Below are 23,945 nucleotides of genomic sequence, written 5' to 3' on the forward strand. Positions count from 1 at the left end.
AACAAGTATTGTGGAACCATATCTAGCGCTGAGGGTAAATAAGCGTTAGGACATTACAGTTAAACGGTACCACAACTTGCAGCCTCCAAAATGGCCGACAGTTTCAACCCCGAAAAATATCACGGTAAAACCCATGTAGCTATAAGTTACTGTATAACTGTTGAATGAGACGCAGACATGCGCTGTATCCTGAGTCACACAAAGCCCTGCCCTCTCCCTGTTCGTTGGACAAGCCGACAGAAACCTTGTGAGATCATGAAATCCCTAATGACATCATCAACCACTGCCTGCCACATGCAGCGGTGCCATCCCACGATCCGTTCAGCTGAGCCAGCACTTCTGCGCGGTTGATGTATAGCAGCTGTCCAGCGCCCCCCCCTCACATCCTATACATTATAATTTCATTGCACCCACACAAACATACCAACTGCACATGCGGATGGGCCGTAAGAGTGAATGATAAGGGCTGATTAAGATCTGCAGGCAACATCCTGTTGTCCCATCACCAACATTATTCAACTACTGTCATATAAGGATCCGTCCAGCCAGGTTGAATTCACGAGGGTGTATGACATCATCCATAGGAGGAAGTCATTAGATTGGATCAATACTCTTTTCCCCGAGGATGAAGACGAGCCACAGTGGCACACCGGAGCAGCGCAGGCCAGGGCTGAGTTAGTGCACGGGAGGCAAAGAGCAACGACACAGTGTGATACCTTTATTAAGTCATTACATTACAGACCGGCTGAAGCTGATGCAACAAGACTAGCAGGGGACACGGTCATATGATCAGATCAGGTAACACAGGCAGCGTGAGCCAGGTGCACAAAGTCTACAGGGTACTGGGAAGCTTGTTGTGCATTTGCAGCTGCCATATGGTGGAAGGGTTGTTAATATACTTTTAATTAGTTCAGCAGAAGATCCATTAAAAGTGAAACTCGCAAAAGTACAAGTGTGGGGTGATGACTGACAGCCTCCTCACAGTCACAGGAGGATCCACATCCTGAATAATGCATGTGTACGTGCTCCTGTCAAACTGGACAGGATACATGTTTGGAGTGATTTCCGGGATTCATTTCACGTTTTGTTGCAGAACGCAGTCAATAGGATTTTAAGGATTAACCACCAGCGTGAGGACACAGGGCTAAACAGCAGACACGAAGATGCAGCACGAGTCACTGAACAATGGGCCATTTTAAAACAGGTGGACATCTAAAACTGAAACATGTTAGGATGAAGATAAGTTCTGGTTAGACACGATCACAAGTGGAATGGTTAGCAAGAACATTATCACATCCCCCAACACTGCTGTACAGGAAGTACGGCATCAAAAAAAGAACTGTGTGTGCTTCCGAGTGATGTGAAACATGGCGGCTATTGTTCAAAAATTTGTACAAAGGGATTCACCAATTTTACAATATTAGGTTTGCAAAATTTGTCAACACAAGAGACGAACGATGAATTGGTTTACCCATAACAATTTGAATTATTTATTCATTTTTTTAATTGGCAGTTGTGAGCCCTCCACAGAAGTATCAGTAACTGCATTCATGTTAGACATGCGCCGAAATCAAAAATGTGTTATTGCATAATAATGGTATTTTTACAAGGCAACAAGAAGCCATATTGGCCTTTTTCTTTCAACTGTACGCCTTTTGAAACATGCATTGTGTGATGCGTAAGAGCATTTGTTGTACACTTGGAACAAACTAATTATGAGGACAATGTAACGCACAAATAAAAAACCTTGCTCGGAAACCCCTTTCACAAGTCAAGCTGTTTGTTAAAATGGATTTCTTTGAAAACGTAAGAGCAGCACAATAGATGCTGTCAAACCCGTCCTCTGTTCCATCGTCTGAAGGCAAATGGTGTCAAACAATGACGGCAGTTAATTGGCGCAGCTCTACTATCAAAGCCTTCAGATATTTTTGATTCAATTTTCTTCGCCCTCAATTTAGTCTCCTCAGAACTCATCTCTGAAGATACAAAGTATGAGTTAATTTACAAGTGCACAATGGCCCAGTTCATTAAGACCGCAGGCTCCTTCGCTGGCAGCTTCAGCAGCTTAACAGTGTCTGGACTCAGTCGCCCTCTCCCTCCCGTCTGGAATCATGATTAAAGCTTTACTTTCTCATTTCTTCCTGTAGCCTTTCCTGTCAGGACGACTGACGACTTCAGAGTCCGGTGACAGCCCAGACTCTGGGAGGGATGAAGTTTCTCATAACTGCAGATTGCTTGTTGCTACCGGCAAAATCCCTCATTGTCAGCGGGCACATACTCCGCTGGTCATGAAGGAAGACCAGGACAGGGGAGAGGAAAGCAGAGGGAGGAGCAGACGGTTTTTAAATGTGTGACGTGATCAGACGACCACCAAAGGACATTATACGGGAAAATACCAAGTAATGTCCCTGCACACTGGACGATAACAGGGCACATTTCAAATTGCAATTCAGGATGGGAACTAAAGACTTTCATATGATAGACGTCCTGTCGTCATCGACGTGGGTGGCATCTACCTGTATTTAAAAGTTCGATGTTGTATTCGCCGACCTTTTTGAATTACGTGCACAGAAAAAAAGTTGTCTTTTCTTTTTGAATGAGGAAGACAAAGACTTCAAATAATCCTGGCAGCCACTTCTGTTTCTTCTTCTTCTGTGTTGTCCCACTTTCTGCAATTGGTCCAATTTCTGAATTGTCACTGATGCAAATGAATTGGGCGATCATTTTGTTTAATCCGGCCGGACGCCGTCTCTTTTGGTCAGGCTCAATATTGGTCACCTTTCACACCTTTTATTTTGGTTGCGGAGTAAAATGAAAAGTCTGAAAAGCACCCTCAACATCACTGACTCAATTCTAGCCCCCCCCCCCCCGGTTCCAAATAATCAGTATCAAACAGGTTTGGTATTCGATGAGCTGAAACCCGAAACAGCCAATGAGAGAGCTGACTGGGAAGCATCACCAACCAGACTTTTAGGACAAACATGGGGCAAGTGAAATTATATTTGACCACACGAGTTCCGAGGTGTGTGGAATCGCCATTGAGACATCGTCAGGTTGTGGTGCTGCGTCTCGACTGGATCGTGTAGCGTGTGCGTTCTCCCATTAACTCTGTGAGTTCCCTCATTTTTCAAATGGATTTGAAGAAAGATACATTTGATGTGGTGTCCTAGTTATTTTTTCACATCAACCCTGAACACTAGATATCATTGCTATAATTCAACTAATCATATCAAATCTGCACACTCACTACAGGAAAACGTTGCCCCCCCCAAGCCAAGATATTTCCTTTGTTCCGCTCAAGTAGGAAACCAAGACTAGTGCTCCGGCTGCTGGCCCACGGAACGGCCACCGTCCGTCGCCACTGTTCAAACACTCGGCTGCGTCAGACGCCTTCAGTGTTCGTGTGGAGAAGAAGGAAACCATACGCAGTAATCTCATGTGAGGAGGCAGGATTAGTTCCACAGCAGGACAGCAGCAGAGAATAAGCATTGTGTTATCTGCAAGTGTATGCATGCACTCTCCACAGATTGCAGCAACACAATGAGGCTCCTTATCGCAACAAGCCCTCACTATTCTGCAACCCTGGCTAAGACATAACTAAAGGCTACAGTGATGTAACGGGCACAGACAGACGCAGCTGCTTCTTCTTCATCTCGCCCCAACAACAGCTGAGCACCACGGCAGAGCCAGCATCATCATCATCATCTTCATCATCATGCATGTGGTATTATAAGAAGCTGTGTTTGACAGGAAACTAGGACCCGCTTCCTCAAAATGAAGATGAGTGAGCAGTTCACCCTCCCAGTGACAAACCAAATACCACAGCAGGCAGGAAATAAGAACTGAAATCGTTCACACACCCGCACAAACACACACATTGTTGGCATCTTTTTTTTAAAACACATAGACAAAACTGCACATGCAATGTTTTGAAGCAGGTATGATGACACACAGCAGAACTGGTGTGTAGAGGAGGCTCCAGCAAGGGGAGGAAAGCTGATCCTGCAGCTATAGGAGACAGTGTAATGTGAGATTCATCGTAACATCGAGAACAACAACACTATATCGGGCAAAGCAGCACTTTACTGTCTTTTCTGAGTGTTGTGGGACTAATCAGCTGATGATCAGGATGCAAATATATATTTAAAAAAAGCAGAAATGATTCTCAAGGTCTGTAATAAACCGTAACGACAAATAAATGTAGGCGAGTATTGATATTTTACAGTTTAACCAATAAACCTTCTGCATTGTTTTCTCTATCAATTAAAGAGGCATGACAGATGGCAGAAGGCTGCAGCCGCTGGCTCAGGAGGAGAGAGAGAGAACCCGAATGGGCCCTAACGTGTTAGGGGAACACACTCCCGGGTCTGATCCCTCTGTGGTGGGCCTGTCTTCACAGAGGGTGACTTGATTAAACACACGTTGAAGCTAAGGTACGCAACTGAAGATATGTCTGCTGGTGGTCGCTAATACCTGCTGGTGGTTGACAACTGATCATCTTATTCACCATATTGTCCTATGTTCCAAAAAGCATATCGGCCAATCGATATGTCACGTGAAAGGCTGATATCGGCCAAACAGAACATCAGTCGGGCTCTGGTTGTAGCCAGTGGAACCAGTGAGGCCATGTAGGCTTCTCTTATTCTTGATGAGGAATCATCTGCAGGACAGTGCACCTCACACCTGGAGCCAAACATGGAAATCTGTGGACACAAAGCGGGGCTGTGTGTGGAGTCTGCATCAAGCACACAGGACCATTAACATCCTGATCAATAGGGATCCATTGTGATAAGATCGGAGGTGATGGGTCAGCTGCTGACATCAGGAGAAAACCTCCAGGAGCAGCAGAGGGGGGAAAGATCTCATCCTGTGGCTGGATGTTCATCATGACCCAGGGTGTCCCATCACTGTGACCTGGCTGAGGAGCAAACTACCACACGCACACACAGCCACCAGTGACAAACACATGGGGGGGGGGGGGGGGGCATCATTGAATCACACACGCACGCGCGCGCACACACACACAGGCGTTTTGCTGCAGAGCGCACCAAAAATGAATTTCCATACCTTAAATCACCACTGACTGCGGTCTGGGTCTCTCCGCCGTCGGTTCTCACGATGGGGGGAAACAAACAAATTCTCACACAGCTTCAGTACAGACGCCCGGCAGTCCGTTGGTCCGTCCCTCCGTCCCTCCGTCAGTCCCTCTGTCCGTCCGTCCCTCCGACCACCAGCCGCCTCGGGTTGGACTCAATGAAGCGAGCGGCGCCTCGGAGACACGGGAGCCCCGGTGTGGACGGACGCGCCGCTGCAGAGGACCGAAGGCTGCTCCATGTTCCCGCTGACAGAACCGACACACTGGGACCTATAACTGGGACCTGTGACTGGGACCTGTGACTGGGAAGCGCTCACCGGCTCGCACCGCTGTCTGACGCCGAATGACGACGCCGTGTTTATTTCGCTGAGCGGCTGCAGCTGTGCGCGATGGTGCGTCACCGACTTCCGCGTGATGGAGAGAGAACGAAAAAAAAAAATCATTTTAAAGGACAGGCGGCGCACGCGGGCACAGAGAGGGCTGTGCACGAGGATGACGAAGAAGTTGTTGATGATGATGATGATGATGATGATGATGGTGGGAAATGGATCCCACTCTGCTAATAGGATGATGATGATTGTGATGGTGTCGGATTATTGTGATATTAAAGCTGCACTTATCAGTGTTTTTCAATTAAAAGTGAACCCATGTGTGGTTTAGCCTCACAGGTGCCGCTTGTAGGAACTGGGCGTGTCCCAGTTTAGCAGCCGCATCCTGAACCACTCACTGGACTAGGGTTCCATTACACCTGGGCCCTCACACCCAGTATAACCTGAGTTGACTAGACAATGTTTCCGTCAGCCAGCTAGCCATCGTTAGCACAAACAGTCCATAATAATGTAGCATTAAGCAGCATTCCACATATGCTAACGCTCTGGTAAAACGTCCACAGACAGTAATTTGACAGTGCTATGTGTACGATAGGTTTAATGACCGAAGTGCTAATAGACATCTCAGATTTCAAAGTATGGGTCGGTTGAGGTTTAATGGAACGCGGCAACAGTCTCATGTTAGCCTACATTCAGAGCAGCCATCTTGATTTACAAAGGCTAATCAATCTCTGCAACTTTAAAGCTAAAGTTTATGTGGGAAATAGTTTATCTGCTTGCTATTGGGGAGTTTGATGATTAGACTAATATCACTCTTATTGTGTTTCATATTTTTTCATAAAATGTGAAGCTCTAGATTAGCGGGACACAAAAAATGGAGAATGGGCACTATCTTGGTTTTGCCGTGGCTTGTATCCAGTGTTTGTGCTAAGCTAAGCTAACAGAGTGTTGGCTGGTGCTGTGACGTACAGATAAGAGAGTGGCATCAATCTTCTTATCAAACTCTCCGACAGAAGATGAATAAACAGATTTCCCCCAAACGATATATAGATATGACCATTTCTGTTATTTATAATTCTATAATTGTTTTACACCGTCAGCTCTTATATGATTTATTGTTAGCCCATACAAAACAACTGGTAGGAAATAGGCCCATTCTGCCTGTATTCATATATTCTGGTGCAGAAGTCATTATTTCAGATTATGAATGGCCTGCAGTGTACTGTACATGACGCCGGGGTGAATCACTCATGTGCCGCAACTCCGCATCAATCCCAGGACAGTCGGTTAGGAGAGGATCACTTGTTAAACGAGGGACTGAATCCTCCGCTGCCTTGAAGCCTCGGCTCCTTCTCTGTGAGACCTGTCATTGTGTTTGAGCTTATTACTGATTCACAGTCTGCCACTGGGCCCTTTGCGGTCGGACAACGGAGCCTCTGTGCTCTGTCTGGACAAAGTGGGCACCTCAGGAGTGCGGCGGCCAACTTGTCACGCGTGCACTGGAGAGATACAGGCCGTCTTGTCGCCTGGCGTGGAGATATTACGACGTGTGTTGAAATGTTTGGCGAGGCGGCCATTTCCCAACGTTTAACAGGACTTTAGAAATCCGAAATTTGGTCTTCACAACAGGGGGAAGGCCGCCGGAGAGAGGTGTTTACTCTGGGTCTGACTGGGCTACGCAGCACTGCCGACAAACTTCTCCCGTTGCACTTGAACGGATAAGAAAAGGGTGTGTGTGTTTAAATGGGAGCTGAGTTGGTCAACATGAAAAAATCTCCTTAAGTAAACGAGACAAGTTTCGCAAAGAGGAGGCAGGAAGGAGAAGCAGGTGAAAAACAAAGCCGGAATCAGAGAGAGGTAGACGAAGATGAGTTCAGTGCAGGAGGTCAGGAGGTGGTAAACGATCTGATTATACCTCCACCGGGGAGGTTATGTTTTCAGCCCTGTTTGTTTGGTACGTCTGTAAGTACGATTAAACAAAAACAATTGAACAGATTACCATAACTTGGTGGAAAGATTCGGCCATTCAACTTTGGCACAGATCTGGATCAGGGTAAAGATCCAGGAATTGAAATTTGGTGCAGCGGGACAGAATTTAAAGTATCTGTTGGGCCTTGGAGGTATATATGCACTCTTCTGACCCTTTTTTGTGTTCAAATAGTTGGGATAGTGTCTTTTGTCTTACCTGACACAATGAACCTGTCAAGCTGGTTGTGCCTGATCCTCTTGTGCTGGATCCCTGGCCTCAGTAGACCTCAGGACATATGGCTCAGCATTATGTGATGATGATGGTGTTATTTAAGATTCGGAAACAAGATATTCAGAACAACACGCCACCAGAGCGGTGATGAAATGTTTGTGTGCAGACACCTTTGGAACAATTACCATGAATACACAATGAATGACTTTGAGGTATCGTATTCTGTCGCATTAGCACATTTCAGTCCACGTTCTGTAAATGTGTTCACATTTCCGTGGTATCATCTTGTGATCATGGTTCCTCATTATGCCAGTGCATGCAAAGGTGAACACGTTTGAGAGAAGGTTTTTTTTTTTTAATAGGAAACTGTCTTGTAATGGCTGCAGACATCAAATCTAACACAAGAGAATAAACCCCAGCATATATACTGGAACAGAATAATGTAGCTGTGTGGTTTTGAATTTTTAGAAGTACTGAAACACCAACCATAAATGTCAGACCGTATTGCACAGTTGTCAGAAAGCTGTAATTGATGTTTTAAAGTGTCCTTTTCTTGTCCACTGCCACTTTGCCTGAGCAGGATTTCTCCCCCCGGAAGCCATGTTTAGAAGAAAAAAAAAGAAAGAAAGGAAAAGCATTGTTTTTCCAGTCTGTGCAAAATTTTGAACTCGCAGTCTTTGGCAGAGTTTGCAGGAGGCGAGCTGAATAATCCTGAGAGAGAAAACAGGCCTTTGGCTGGTGTGTTTATGTGATATGGAGCACAGCCGCAATGGAAGACTGTTCCGCTGAAGAAGCGACTGAAGTGAACCGAATCAAATACTAAATCCCACAAGGATCACGGTTATGAAAATAAAAAGAATCGACTCTTGAAAGAGATCCAGTTGTGCACTGTCATACATTTTGGGTCACTCTCTAAGATACTAATGCAGGCAGCAGTTTTAAATGAGTGTTCAATGTCGGCAGTTACGGAGTTATAGTTTAAATCCCTCAATAGATTAAACAGTGTTTTAAAAGTTAATATGTAGTGGAGGTTAAAGGATGTTGATGCTAAGCGTTTGAGGATATTATGTGAGAAAGGAAGAACTCTAAGTAGAACATGGAAATCAGTACAACACTCAACAAAACTATGTCACACTGTGCACTTTGTAACAGTTGTAACATTTGTAGATCAACACAAAGGCAAAAATTCCAGACAAACTGGATCTGGTGTTGTTGTACACCAGGACTGAATTTAAAGATTGATCACATGACAGCTCCTCAAAAGTGAAGCCAAAGCATCCTGAGCGCCACCTGGTGGCCTGCTGCAGTATAGGTCATAAATCCTGCTTCCTCCGTGTGAGCAGATGAGACATGGACCAAACTAAAAAGTAAACTTGTACAACTACTTATACAACAACGGTGTTTGTACAAGTGTACATTTTTCTTATAAATTTGGTTTTGATTGATTATTGATGATTTACATATGTATATTCGGATTAATTTCTAGATAGTGTGAAGAAGTGTAGTCGCATTGTACATCTTTATATGGAGTCCATGGTCTCCATGAGTACCACTACCTTTTAGTGCTCCCACTAGAATTAAAAGTATATATATATATATATTGCCTATTGAGCTTTTGTAGGTTACGTGACCCAAATATCTAAAACCTATTTTGACAAAAGCATATAGAGATGTAGCTAACGCCCATTAACTTAACACTATGTATTTAAATTCATCCGTCTTCATGTTGTGGATCATTTCTTTGTTGAGAGAGTCTGAGAAGCATTGGAGCTGTATCTGCTGCACAGCCCAATTATCTTAGATCAAAGCCAGTTAACATGAAGGAGGAAAAGTGTGGAAAACACTGAGACGTGAGTCGGGTCAGGGTCTGTCTGCTGCACAGGAAGAGCATCCATGGCTAAAGCAAAGTGAATAATAATAAGCGCTGCCTCCACTTCTGAACCTCTCCTCAGCGACTCACCAGCAAAGAAAGACGAACGTGTTTAGTGTGTTTATGTGTTTTCTGCACTCAAGTCTCCAGGATTACTTTGCTGTTGTCTGTGTGTAAATAAACAACTTTGAAACAGCTTTGAAGTGCTCTCCTGGACAGAATTATTAATGTGCATTTGAAAATGTGAACCAGTAGCAGAAAGATCCTGCTTTTTGTTTTTCTTAAGCGATACCTTAACATTTGCATTCAAGCAATAAACTCAGAGAGCAATTTACCAGTTCACACTGGTTCACACATTCGCTCTTGTTTTCCAGTTAGAGATGTTTTTGTAATGAGTGAAAAAAAAAACACACACACAATAACACATCAGCAGATACGTAGCTAAGTATGAAGATCACAGGTTTATCCAGAGTTAGTGTAACTGCAGTAAAAAAAAAAACCTATCGGGAGAGACTTTGACAGTTCGATGTTATGTTTTGTCAGTCTTTTAGATCCCTGATGTCATTGGGATTAGAAGAGGGTGAAGCAGTATGTAGAATAGGAATCCCCCCCGGATCCTTTTCTGATCCGGATAGTGGGTTCTTCCCTGATCCAAACTGCATCCTTCCACCAAGTTTCCTCTTAATCTTGCTCAAAAACAATAAGCACAAATCTCCACCAAAGCCCAACATTCCCATTATGAAACAACAATATAATCTACTACATCTGGATCTACATCTACTTTAATTGCATCCACAACGAATTGAACACAAACGGAGATATAAGGCCCTGAAATATGCCTGTATAAACAAATAAACAGCTATGAACACACAACCTCCTTGGCCGTGAGTGGGGGTCTAATGTTTTCTACTTGTTGCTAAGGAACTGGCCAAGGGTCTGTGGGGGGGGGGGGGGGGGGGGGGGGACCTGGTGCTCAAAGTGACGAGATTGAGCTCGTGATGGCAAACAGAATCCGTTTCTCATCTTCTTCACAGCATTGAGATGAGAGCCATTAAGGGTCGAGCAGCAGGAAAAGTCAAACCCTCGGTGAGTAAATAATGAAGACGTGCATGAGAAGCCTCGAGGACAGGACGCTGCAGAGTGAGAGGAAATTAGAACACAACCAAGAGTGATGTGAACTCGCTTTTTTCCTTATCAGGAATAAATCAATTGGAAATCTTATCTCAGACAAGTGTTGGATCCAAACGCTTAAAAGAAACTTTATTAGATCAAACCCCTGTAGATACTTTAACAGCATTTTAAGTTTTCGCAACAGCTGAGCAATAAAAAAGACTTACAAAAGATTTTTTTATGGCAACCACTGTACTGTAGACACATCATAAATACCATAACCATGCCCCCAAATCCTAATACAGTTCACGTGATAGGCATGTGGATTACAACTGACATTCACACCTACACACATTGCATACTTACTATTTCAAAACCAATCTGGAATTTAAATAAGTAGAATTCATTGATAAATATTAAGCATTTCATTGTTAAGTCGGTGTCTTGTACTCTTTTAAGAAAGTGATGTTGTTATGTATATGTGCCTGTGTAAGAAAAACGCAGAATATAAAAATCTTGACGATGACGACAACACCTTCATAAGACAAACGGAGATATAAGTATCCTTCCCCCTCACAATAAGGAAAAGTAAATGTATAAATATGATAGTTCTAAAGTGCATCTGTCAAAGACTTGTCGAATGAGAAGTCATCAGTGGTCCTATTTCGTTTAAAAAAAGGTTTACAAAAACTAAAAATAGATATGTCTGAACGTGCAGCAGATATAATTAGCCCAAACAAAAAAAACTACCTACTTACATGCACAGGTTCTTTTTTTGTTTTGTTATCACGCAGTGGAAATCGGCAGGGTAACAGATTAAAAGGATAAACAGTTCACATTGTCAAGAGGTGATAATTAGTTCTGTGCCACTTCAGTCTCCTCTTGTTTTGTTCACACTTGGCTTTACAGAATATCTTCTTTTCATTTTTAAGCAAACTTGGCTGTTGAAAAGAAAAAGCACACGGTGGTGAATAAGCGCCTCCTTTCTGTTTTAAAATGTCTGTAAATTCTCCTCTGTTCAGTCGTTTTAACCTGTGGTTGTTTTGGTCGTCCCCCGGTTAGAGGGTTTGGGTTGTGGGTTCTAGATCTTGGGCAGCTTGGGAGCACTGATGAGAGGGTTGGTCTCTTGCAGAAATCGCCGTCCAGAGCTCTTGTAGTCGTACGTGCAGTCGTGTGTCTCTGCGTAGCGGTGGGCGGCACAGAAGTTGTGACTGCACCTGAAATATTTAACACACATTTCGCTACGTTAGGTATATAAAGAAATTTGATGTGGAAATAAGACTCCTCTCAAAACTTAACAGTCAGCAAATGAAACATTAAATGTATCTATCAGCAAACATCACCTGCTCAATCATGTGGTTATTCTGCTGAGACTGAATGCTGAGACATATTATATCCTCCATGGGAAATTTAGAAATTTAGACGAGACATATTCTGCTCATATTCAGATTCATAATTAAATCCTGGTTATTACTTTGAAAGCTTGATATGCTCTAATGTTTAGAAAACGCATCACTTTCTTCACGCTGTCCACTTCTGCAGGTTCTTCAGCGGCCTTCTTAAAACGCTTGGTTTGGATCCTGTCTCTTTAAGGCCCCCCTCCCGGTAAAACCCAGTCTAGGATGCTACGGTGTGGAAAATGTCACACCGGGTAATAAACTTATGACAACGCTAGTGTTAATGGTTAAACCAGATAAAATGTGTTCAAATGTATTTTGACACCAAAATCCTCATTACCGGTCAACTCTCCTCTCCTCATGTGAGAAGTCAGTATCTCTGTGATGTGACTTTGCTGCAGAACATAACTACCTGACCTGAAACTGACGTGACGAGTCGGACCGGGTTCAATCAGAACAATGTAAACAGCCGTCGGGCAGAGTGTCTGTGCTGCTGTGCAGCACAGACACTCTAACTTGCAGACAGCATTAGACTAAGTACTGATAACTGGGGACGTGGGCACTACCACCGATACACAAAAACGAACCAATCATAATTTATGTCTATAAAAGTGAAAGAGACAGAGTGTCTGCGGCGAGCAAGTTGTATAATGCCTGAACACTGTAACACTGACTAGTGCGGCATCCCTATTGCAGACTTCAAGCTTTTTAAGTTTGCGGAACTTTTTACATACACAAAAACACAAAAAACCATTTGACTAATCTGGTATCTGTTCATCTTTTAGGTAACACAATAGAAGCTTTATCCTTTAAATGCCTCAACCTCTTCTAGTGGCCAATGTTAAGACACCTGATGTACACACTGTTGCATCAGATCCAAAGTGTATTGCCCTGGACAGGACCCCCGAGAGGGAGGTGATCTGGATGGATGAGGTGGAGAGAAACTCTGATAAAGCTAATAACTTGTGGCAGACCAAGCAGTGAACAAAGGGGTGTTTTCACCGAGAGACAAAACGATGAGCCGGGTAGAAACCACTTCTTACTCCTGCTCCACAGACAAATAGACAGACAAATAGGAAGAGAATCAGAGAGTGAGTGCGGGCGGAGACGCTGGAGGCAGTTGTACCTGCACTCGTAGCTGGAGGCCAGGCCGGTCTTCTTGCCACAGAGGAAGCAGTGCTTTGAGCTCTTCTTCTTGCCACCATTGGGAGCCTTGACTGGAGGTAGGTGGTAGGTTGAGGTGCCTGAGAGAAGAGAGGAAACATTAATGTCTGACAAGAATCTTCATGTTCCTGTAGCAAGTTCTCGTCTTTAAATGAAACAGTTTATATGTTGTATTTGTGGTGTCTGCACACAGCCGAGGAGATATTAGGGACATAACAACACTGAATCACTTGAGGGAGGTAGAACAGCATTTCTCTCCGTTGAGCACATAAGAGTCATGTTCTACCTCTCTTGGAGCAGAAGCAGCCATTTTCACCAACTGTGAAAATGATCAGGCATTTACGAACTGGAGTGTTTGCTTGTTGCTTAAAAGTTTCTCTGCACTTTTCTGAAACCTGTCGGTCTTCCCCGTATTATTTCATCGTGTCCATGTTTCTACCTCATTGTCACGTCAGAGAGTTTTCATACTATGTACTCTGTCTGATTCACATCCATCAGGTGAAACCCACAGAGTCTAAAACTGTCACATTATTGTCTTATTATCTAGAGTTTCTTTGTGAACTCCGACAGTTCAAGCTTGGTTATAACACCGTTTTTTTTTTTTTATAGGAGCAGTCAATTAAACTGGATCCAACTGTAGCATATTGGTGAAACTCCTGAAAATTCCACAAAAGTCACATACGTTAGTGTTCAGGACAACAGCTTTGCCAGCCTTGCCGAGTTCATTTCCTAACAGGGAACACTGTTTTTGTCAGCTCATACCCATGATAATCGTGTCTGTGGAAGCTCGCGGCTCAGCTAGGTTTGTTAGCTGCGAGGAAACGGGAACACACAGATAAAATTGTCAGCTCTGTGTTGACGGTACATGGAGCTCTGTCAACCAGCTGGGCGTGGGATTGGATTTTTTATTTGTTTTGTGCACTTTAATCTGCTGCCATACAGGCATGCAGTGGATTCAAATATATTCAGAACCATTCACATGTTCCAACATTCTGCTCTGGAATGGACTTCAGTTGAATTTGATCGCATTTAATTCAGGGCCTTTCCAGCCAAGTTCTTTTAGATGCCTTTTGTCTGCTATTGGAATCGATACAGGTCATTCACTCCCGGGTCAAATTACTCTGCAGTGGACACAGGTTTTAATGGGCTACGAGAACGCACTAATTTGGCAAGACAGTGACGTGAGAGCGCCTCTGTTTTCAGTGCAGAGACGTAGATCCTTACTCAGTGGTGGAAAAAAAAACACAGAAGCAAACTCTTCTACTGCCAAAGAGAAGGGAGTCAATCACCTTGTTTTAGCTGTTTAAAAAACCTTTGGTTTTAAAGATGTATAATTTGGGTTATTCAGTTTTTAAATGGAGCCTATTGTAAATTTGGAGCACCACCAACAAACACTGCTGCTGCGACTGAAATGTATAGTAATCGAGGAACATGGAGAGTCGTGACTCAATGTATTGATCTGTGTGTATTTAGTTATATTCCCTGTGAGCAGTCGGAGCGTATCAGTGGCTCACATAAATAAATGAGTGCTGGTGTGTAGGCTCACCGCCTTCTGTTGTTTGTGCTGCTTCTGCAGTGGTAGAAATACTGAATATTTAAAACCCTGGTGCTTTGTTGTATCCCTCATACAACATGTACTTTAGGCTTTTCACATGACAACATGTCAACAAGCGCATCATGGCACTGTATGGCTGTAATGTATGCACTCTGGCTTGGCTAACGGCACTTTAAAATTACAGTGCTATACAATAACTCTCTCCCACAACTCAAATATCCAAACCAACCACCACAAAGCAACACTTTCCTCACAGTGTATTCTAGTCCTAACATGGAGGTGTACGTGCGTCTCCCTCACCTATTCTCCCGAATGAGGCCATGACTCCTCCAGTTGATGCAATAGTGTTGGTGGTCTGTGAAAACATCAACATGAAATGTATCAGAACAAATCAATATAACGACCTGTAGTGCTCAGCTCTCAAGAAAATTTGATTTGATGTAGTGGAAAAGAGCTTAGTGCCTTTCAACTGGCCAAATAAGAAAAGTCTGTACATTCTTTTCATTAACTCTAAATGTAAACAGTTGCAGGAGACAAAGAGATGGTCAAAGTACGGATATGGTAAAGGAGAAGCTGTATACTTATTATAAGGAAAGAACAAAACAAAGACTGATTTAAAAATGATTGTAAGTCACTACCTCGGATTTCTGATGTTTGAGCTGTTTTCTATATTCAGAACATGCTATACACAGTATTTAGCTCTTTTTCTGTATTGGACAAGAGAATGTGATAAAGCCAATTGATATTTGATCTTTCCTGGTGTGCATGAGAAATGCAATTGGTTGCAAAACAACAGCCACTCCCCACCTAAGATGGCTTCTCTCTGTCAGAAGTTGAAACGTGGCGGATAAATCATGGTACGTCCGACAGTGTGTGGGAGTTCTTCCATAGCGGTTTTCAAAATATGATGACTAATATTAAATTTTTTTACTTTGTGTATCTTACCTGTTTACAAGTTTAATTTAGTAAAATTCACTAGGAATCATTTCATTCTATACACTTCTATATATCTATTATTTTGGTCCAACAAAATAAATAACAGTGATGAAATCTCATATCTTAGATGAGAATTTTAACAATATAATAAAAAGATAATATTGTAAGATAATATTTCACTAAGCTTCCCTCTACTTTGTTTTAAAGCCTCTGCTATATTTGCAGGTTGGGATACAATAAGTTCAAGTTAAAGTGACAACCATTTGTAGGAAATTGCACACTTCAAAAAGCACAAAGCCAAAATTGAGCAATACAAATAATAACAGCAAACAATGTCACCATGTAAGAGGCAGCTGCTCGGGGCAACGGTGACATTTGTCTGATGAAATCATCCTGAAGGAGCCGGTTAGTTGGGATGGATGGCAGGCTGGAGCCATGACTGCCCTGTCCTGAGGCAGAAGCAGATGGCAGTGCCAGTGCAAGTCCCACACTCTCTCCACGGTCATCCCTGCCGCTGCTGCTGTCTGGGGCCCTTGACGAGAGAGAGGGCAAGAGCTCGGAGTTGTTCAGAGGTCCCAGGGGTTCCTTGTAGGCTTGGTTGGCCAACTTAGTGATGCCTCTTGCTTCCCTGTTTGAGAGCAGCTCTGGCCTCTTTCCAGACGACTCCACTATAACACCACGAAGGCGTGGGGGATGAGCTGACAAGGTGGGGGTGTGAGGGGATGTGTTCCCGGACTTCACATGTGCAGAGGATTGTGCTTGAAGGCTGGGCTGTAAACAGGAGAGAGTGGAATCAAAAGGCTGATGCAGCAGCCTGGTAGAAAGGGATGTGGGTAATGGAGAGGGAGGGCTGATATGAAAAGACGTGCTGCGCTGGGTCCTATCAGCTCTGCTGGTGAGAGTATCACTTGTCCCAAGTGTCCAGGTACTAAGTGGGGAGGGTGAGAGGGGTAACTGGTGCTGAGCGCCAACCTCGAGGGACAGACAACCTCCCTCTGGCTGGGCGGACACATCCAGACTCAGAGGATCTGACAATTCCCCAAATGGAGCTCCAGGTTGTGTTGGCGTCACCAGCCCAGTCGCTTCATCTAACAAGCCCAGCCTCACTGCCTCCCCTGCAGCCTCAGCTGGGTCCAAGATGGTTTCAGGTGCCCCCCTTGTACACAGTGGAGGCAGCTGAGGGTACACACAGTCCCTCATCAATCTGGTGCTGCCGATGTCCAGCCGGGAAACTTTGGGAGGGGGCCGTATTTTTGCAAATGGTGGGCACGTCTCCCACGGCTCCTCCTCCTGAAGCATATAACAAGAGGACGAGGTAAAAGAGGGAGGTGGTCGTCTAGGGATGGGTAAGTGGACGGCGCTGGCTGCAGCAGAGGGTGAGGGGTCTGTGGTTTCATGGTCAGCAATTGGAGGTAGTTGTGCATTTGAATGCCGAGGCTGGTTCGTCTGGGGGAGTGAGCGAAAGAGGCGATGATGGTGTCGTGTGCTGGAAGGTCCCAGGGAGCCGCCGCAGGGATGTGGGCCGACAGGGGGGCGCGGCTTCGCCTTCGCTGACTTCTTCGGCTGGAGAACAGAGACACAAGCGTTCATATTATAATCAGATCAAATGTACTCAAGATTTTTCGCATTTCCTCACCCTTTAAAAATTTCTGAAATGATAGTGGTTGTCTCATCTCTTGAAGACGCTTGTATAAATAAATTATGAGCATAAAAACACTACAGAGCCAGTGAAATTAATGTAGTGAAAAGTTCTCTCCTCGAACAAACAATAACCCAGCAAATTAGTGTTCTGTGAAGTACACATGCATAATGTAAAATGGCTGCAGACTATCATTTTACTCGATAATTGTTAGTAACAGTATTCTATGAGTCTACATCTTAAAAGTGGGGTAAAAACTAATAGCCTGTCACATTTACTCTCTGACAGGCGGTAAAACGGATTCCTCGACGCCAGCAGCCTCTTACTTTCTTGTTCAGGTTCATGTCCTCCATCTTGGCTTTGAGAAGCTTCATTTTGTTCATCGTGATGGAGTTCTCAAGGCTCTGCTTTGCAGCTGAAGAATTCTCTCCATCCTCCTCCTCCTCTGCGTACACATTGTACACTGATCCACCACTGGAAAATATGAGAGAGAGAAAAACACTCAATTAGCAAACTTAAAAAAAGCAGCAGCGATCCATAGCCATCACCGAAAAATAAACACTGATTGCATAGTTATATTAAAATAAGTATTTATTCTGTTTCACACTGGTGTCTCTCTTTTTTCTGGCATCATCTATGACCTGCGCTCACTTTACACGTTGCGGTGGACACCTTCACTGGTCAGAGGTTCTGGCACTCGAGTATATAGGGGTGTCTGTGCGTGTGTGTTGGCACATTCCGTGTGCAGCCTCTGCTGTTTTCTTACAGTCATTGAGTTATACCTGATAACTGTAAAGTCAATTTTTCTACACGCCACTTTTTGTTTTATACTGTTAATAGTCTTTTCTCTGCATGTATTACTTGAAGGCTGAATAGCCACTGTTGTTTTTTGTATGTTCAAATATTTTAATAAAAGGATTGAAGTAAATGGGACCTATTCTTTTGATTTTGCCCCTGGTATTTTATCGGTTATGGAGAATCGTGGAAATTTCCTGGTGTTGATTTCGACTGATGCATTTTTGGTATCGTGAGATCCCTCGATATGGCAGATAATTCAGAAAATATCCTTACCTCAGTGATTCAGACAAAGGGGTCAGAGTGCCATCCCCCCTGTCGACCACTCTGAAGAAACTTAGCTGGTCGCCCTCTCGATAAACCACAAACGTGACCTGCTTGTTGGTCGTGCTCTTCTCCCAACCCTCCTCCTTGGTGCTCTCCATCAAGTCAGCCACCTCTTTGATAGGATCTTCTATCGTTACTGTTGGTTAAAACAAGAAGCAATCTATATCAATTTCGAAATGTGTTTGGAGATTTGGCCCAAAGATTAGATTTTGATTTGATGTTAAACCACGAATGCCTTGTGATAATGTGACTGTGCAGGCGTCTTAGTTACCTCTCCTGGTGTTGATTGGCCCTCCCCTCATGGCTAAGACCAGTTTCAAAGTGCAGCCTTCTGCAATGCTGCAAACAGAAAAAGCAGAATGAGTGAGCGGTATTGAAACCCACTCAACCGCGAATATATTGTAAAAGGGGCAAAGGAAGTATCAGTAGGCGACATACAGTACATATTTACATTTATGGTAAAATTCTTTGCCTCTGGGAATTCCACTGCAACATTAGTTTCATGTCAGCAGACGTTTCATTGCCTACTCTACCCCTCTGCTTCTAAAATGCCACGGAGAGATAGGCTAGATGTCACCGGGGTGTTCATGTGGAAAATTAAGTGACAAGCATTCACAACAATACCACCAGCTGTATCCGGCGGTGCACCGGAGGGTTAGGTCTGTTTCTCAGTAGGTGACAGGAGTGGAGGGTTGAGCTCTCTAAATGTGATCAGTGTGTCATATGGATTATCCATCTCTAAATGCCTGGCTCATTTACAGCTTGCTGAGTTAAATTAAGGCTGAGTCCCCACCAATGGAGGAAGGCTTTTAAAGATCACATGCAAATTACGCTACACGTGTTGAATGTGGTTTTAAATGTCGCTGGTAACTGCTCAAACAAGCCATGTGTGAATTCGCCTTGGTGTCAGCGCTCTGAAGGACAGAAAGGGTCAGAGGAATAGATTTACCCATAGTCATGGAGACATTGTTCATCATCGAGCTCCAGATTGTTCCAGATAAGATGTTGCTGGGCAACAGGGATACCTTAACAGACAGTGAGAGGGAGAAAGAAAACAACCGAAGTTGACAAGGAGCTGTTAATATTTCATGGAATACCTTCTCTGATCTGACAGACGGGTGAGAGGAGAAGGCTGACAACAGAAACAGCTGCTAAAGATGATTCATGTCTGCCCCCTAAAGACAGAAATATGTAACTGCTGGAAAAAGGCCAATCACAGAAGACATGCACTTACAGCTAAAATAAATAAAAATGTGTTGTTTAAGTACATTTATAACAGCTAAAAGTGTCCAAAAATGAGGTGGATTGGACTACGCCATCTATTTGTTTAACATTGCAAATCAAATGGAAACAATGTGGTTTCATTAGAGAGAGAAGACAGCCTAATGAACACAAAGGCTCTCAACAGCTCCTCCTTGGAATGAGATGGAGTGTATGCATAGTCAGGAAGCTCTCTGTGCCCACAGTGAGTGAACTCTCCGACCCGGCTCTGGAGGGGAACCAGTGTTGGTGAGTGAGCAGTGGTCCCTTCCTCGCAGAGTGGTATGCTCCAACACAAACACACACACTTGGCTGACACACCTCCGCACAGAGAGCACAGAGAGGCCGTTCTGACCAAAACCAAAAACAGCTGCACAGAACTGAGATGTGGAAGGTCATCTTTGTCGTCAAACAAAGCAACCTAAGAGGACTACCAAGGTCAAAATAAACAAGAAAAGGTTTTTGATTTCCAACACAACCCACGCACTCCAACCCTAAACTAAACTGTCCAAGAGATTTGGCCTCCTGTGACTCCTTTGGGAGACAAGCCAACACGTGAGTCCACAGATTTTACCAGTTGTGGTTGTTCTCTTACAAGGCAGCTGCATTTCACATAAAATCAGCGAACGTATCTATTTCCACAATTCTGTGAGTTTTGTCCAAAATCCACCAACATGTCACTTCAGACTGTGATTCAGCATGGGTCACCAGTTTCTTCCATTTTGTATGAACCAAGAGAACAAGGTTAGCAATGTGTGCTACGGGTCCGAGTCATTTTGGTCCATTTTACAAGCACCCACTGCTTGAGCACAAACATGTCCAGTAGTGATTCACCACTGAATTTGAATTCATTTAAAGATGTAATATTTACATTTTTAACAGAAGATAATAGTTTTAATAAAAAAATAACCTCTCAACTACTCACTGACCAAAGTGGGGAGGGACGATGCATGTAAGTTTTATTTATGATATTCTTTATGCTCAATTCAGCCAAGAATGAAACTCTGATCCAAGTCAAAGGCGCTGACATAAAAAACATTTGAGAGCAGATGTATGCAACGCAGCAAACCTCAGGATACTGAATAACCCATAACAAATAGTATGACAGGCTCTACAATATTTAGTATTCCACGGGAGGTCTCTATGTAGCCTTCTAAGTCTATAAAATCATTAATATAGTTCGTCATAGTCTGTGCAATATCCTTGCTTTCAAAATATGGTACCTAATACGGAACAACATGGAAACAACAAATCGGTGTGCTTTGTACCTTCCAGCCTCTGGATCTTTGCCTTGACTGAAATGACAGCCTCAAAGGGCAGCACGCGCAGCTCAAAGCAGGTCCCCGTCAACGTCTCTATGAAGAGCTCCATGGTGTCATAGAAAGGGATCTTGTAATGAAAAGCTCCCGCACTGTCGTCATTAAAGAAGGGCGGCTCCTTCCTGTCGGTCATCTTGGTGGACTGGGGGACAGATTCAGGGAGATGGTGAAATGGGAGAACTGGCCCAGGATGAAGACGGCAGGGACAGGCACTGCTCACTGGCCTCACGACCGTCACACATCCTGCAGGACGACCACAGCTGTTAAGTAGAAACAGAGGCATTCCATGATTATCATTAACTATGTGCTTCCCAACTGTTGAGAATATATTTTCAACAATCCAACAGTTTGAAATTTGACTTTAACAAGTTGACTCAGCAATCGCATCGTATTCACAAGAAAGCTTTTGGTGGCCAGTCATTTGGTTTGAACAAAAATGCATAATTTTGACACTTCAATCAAACCATGTATTCAACGGCAGACACAAACTCATTCTGTGTCACTAAAGTATCCTCAGGCAAGATAGAGAACCCTAAACTCCCCCCCCCCCGACTGCTGGGCCAAAAGTATGAGCAGAGTATGCACATAGATGCACGGTATGAATGTGTGTGTGTGAAAAGTGCGATATAATTTAGGCAATTTTTTATTTTAGGGAGGGTGAATATTCTAATTAGATAGATTGTACAACTTCCAAATACAGGAACCATCATACAGCTGTGGGGAACATTCATTCTATAACTGAGATAACAATTTAGACATGTACCCGAGGAAGTAGTTCTGTTAGTATTTCCATGAGGGCAATACAAACTGTCGTTGAGATTGAGTTAATACAGTAAACGGAAAATTGACAAGAAACTGCTTGGAACCGGGACATGCATCGGCTGCTGCGGACATGTGCAACCATCTAATGAAACATTCAGCACAGCGTTAAGGCCCCGGCCAAAATTCAAGATCAGGTGTGTTACATAAGCCCGACGGCGGTATGAGGTGTCCTGTGTCTGACAGATCACCTCCTGTGTCACTTCACTCACCAACTTCATATAAAATATAATCTGAACGAGAGGCAAATTCATCCAATTGACCGAAACTTAGAACAATAAGATTAGTATTTTTCTGACAGCATTCAGTGCATATACGTCCTGTACAAACGTTCAACTTGTACATATTTCAAGTTATTATTGTAAATATCTTTGTGTGGGGTTCTAAATATTCACATGCTGTTCCCTACTTTTATATTTCTGCTAATGCACAAACACACCTCTACAATTTCCTTATGTGGGTAAACCGACGAGGAAGACAAGATGGATTCAAGATCTCAATTCATGTTGGGTCATTTAAACCTGGACTGTTTGGTTTAAGTGCACATGAGCTTCTATCACTTAAACACAGAAACAACAGATGTTCAGTTGTGGTCCTGTGTTCCTCCTTGGAGCCAGTGTGTATTTTCTGATGGCTCCTCTATGTCACCCTGACTCCCAGTGTCTTTGAGTCCAGGACACTGGGAACACACCGTTCCTCTGAACACAGATATCGCACCTCACCGGGCTCCTGGCGGATCTGTAAGAACTCCCAGCACTGAAGATCAAGTTGGTGATTGTTTGCTTTGTGTTGTGAGTGAACGAGGCCCGAGGTGAACCCATCCAGAGACCGAGGAGATGTGAGAACAGGCCATTCTCTGAAGAAGACGTTTAGCTTGTCAAGTAAAATACGAGGCCACGTGTAACATCACAATACACTAACCCTAACCCCACAGAGGCTACAGAGGTGAGCCGCGAGCTGCCTGACAACGGGGATGAATGGAGTTGACAAATGTCCTCACACACTTCCAGCGGCTAACGTTAGCACAGGCAGACTCACACACTCAGTATTTAAAACTCACACTTCAAACGAGACACTCGATGTAAGCTGCTCAGTAGCTATTGGAGCCTGCTTACCGAGAACTTCTGCTGTTATACGTCGGCAGCGGCGGCGGCGGCGGCGGAGCCCGTTTAGCTGACTCTGCTAGCGCTAGCTTTCGTTGCCATGATAGCCGACAACCGAAACAATGGCTAGGCTTCTCGGTGGTTTTGCTAGCAGGCTGCTAGGCTGCATCCAGAGGGCTTCTCAGTCCCGTCCCGTCCGGTGCGGCTGTCCAGAGAAACGCTGCGGCCAAAGCTGAACTCATCCCCCTAGAACCTGCACCCGGAGCGGACCGGACCGTCTGTCACTGTCGGTCTCCGCTGCTCCATTGTTGGCGACATCATCGTACCTGCCGAACAACACCTCTGTGACGACGGGTGATCGACAGGCGCAGCAGCCAACCGGCATCGCGGATGAGGCGAGGTGGGTGGGACAGGGAAGTGTTTGTTGAAAAAGCTGAGTTACAGGAAGTCGTACGATATAAAATATGATGCACACAAATACAACGTTGCATACAACTGTCATTCTGACTATAAATATCAGGCTTAAAAAAACCTCAAAGAATCTGTGGCTTAATTGGTAAACAATACCCCAATCATTTGACTTAACACATATACATCAATATTCTGTGTAGAAGTAAATAATAAACATAAAAATACTGAATCCTAAAACAGAACTGAGCAGTCTCTAACATGATAAAACAAAGTCTAAACCTTTCCTTCAAAGACAGAAGTACCAATGCCCATATAAAACCACATTTAAATTCATTAGATCCCTGAATACACTAATACATATAAACATAACTGCTGTTTTTCATCTAGAGCCACAAGTTAATTAATAAAATGTTGTGCAGTCAAGGGACTTCAGTCAATTGGATCTGTCCCCTAATCTGGATTTGCCAAAAATTTGATTGCATCCTTCCACCAATCTGCGTGGTAATCCATCTAATCGTTTTTGCATAATCTTCATTATGAACTAACAGAGGGACCAACGCAGACTAAAACATAACTCTAAATCAAATAATGCCTCTGTCCAAAATGTCTGTTGTCA

General features: G+C 43.8%; 2 protein-coding genes across 6 annotated transcripts in view; both read right to left on the bottom strand.

Moving 5' to 3' along the window:
- marchf8 (membrane-associated ring finger (C3HC4) 8) overlaps positions 1 to 5,962 on the bottom strand; it is a 78,148-nt gene extending 72,186 nt beyond the window's left edge. The window contains exon 1 of one of the 3 annotated variants that reach the window (XM_062400566.1): positions 5,068 to 5,962. The gene's annotated coding sequence lies outside the window, so the exon portion shown is untranslated. The remainder of the gene's footprint in view (positions 1 to 5,067) is intronic. The other 2 variants (XM_062400564.1, XM_062400565.1) reach the window with 2 other exon arrangements.
- Positions 5,963 to 10,728: 4,766 nt separating this feature from the next.
- On the bottom strand, positions 10,729 to 23,272 carry zfand4 (zinc finger, AN1-type domain 4). Of its 3 annotated transcripts, XM_062401412.1 has the most exons (11): positions 22,931 to 23,272; positions 20,946 to 21,256; positions 19,367 to 19,442; positions 18,689 to 18,756; positions 18,367 to 18,553; positions 17,622 to 17,769; positions 15,996 to 17,219; positions 15,021 to 15,075; positions 13,128 to 13,245; positions 11,637 to 11,821; positions 10,729 to 11,545 (listed from the first exon to the last, which is right to left on the bottom strand). In XM_062401412.1, exons 2-10 carry the CDS (start codon positions 21,127 to 21,129, stop codon positions 11,686 to 11,688), a joined length of 2,196 nt encoding a protein of 731 aa, XP_062257396.1. In that variant the 5' UTR covers positions 21,130 to 21,256; positions 22,931 to 23,272; the 3' UTR covers positions 10,729 to 11,545; positions 11,637 to 11,685. The 3 variants fall into 3 exon arrangements, with proteins under 3 accessions (XP_062257396.1, XP_062257395.1, XP_062257394.1); XM_062401411.1 differs by having other exon boundaries at positions 10,729 to 11,821; positions 20,946 to 21,239; XM_062401410.1 differs by having other exon boundaries at positions 10,729 to 11,821.
- Between the last annotated feature and the right edge of the window lie 673 nt (positions 23,273 to 23,945).

The sequence above is a fragment of the Platichthys flesus genome, chromosome 12, assembly GCF_949316205.1.
Source record: "Platichthys flesus chromosome 12, fPlaFle2.1, whole genome shotgun sequence".
NCBI classification, from domain to species: Eukaryota; Metazoa; Chordata; class Actinopteri; order Pleuronectiformes; family Pleuronectidae; genus Platichthys; species Platichthys flesus.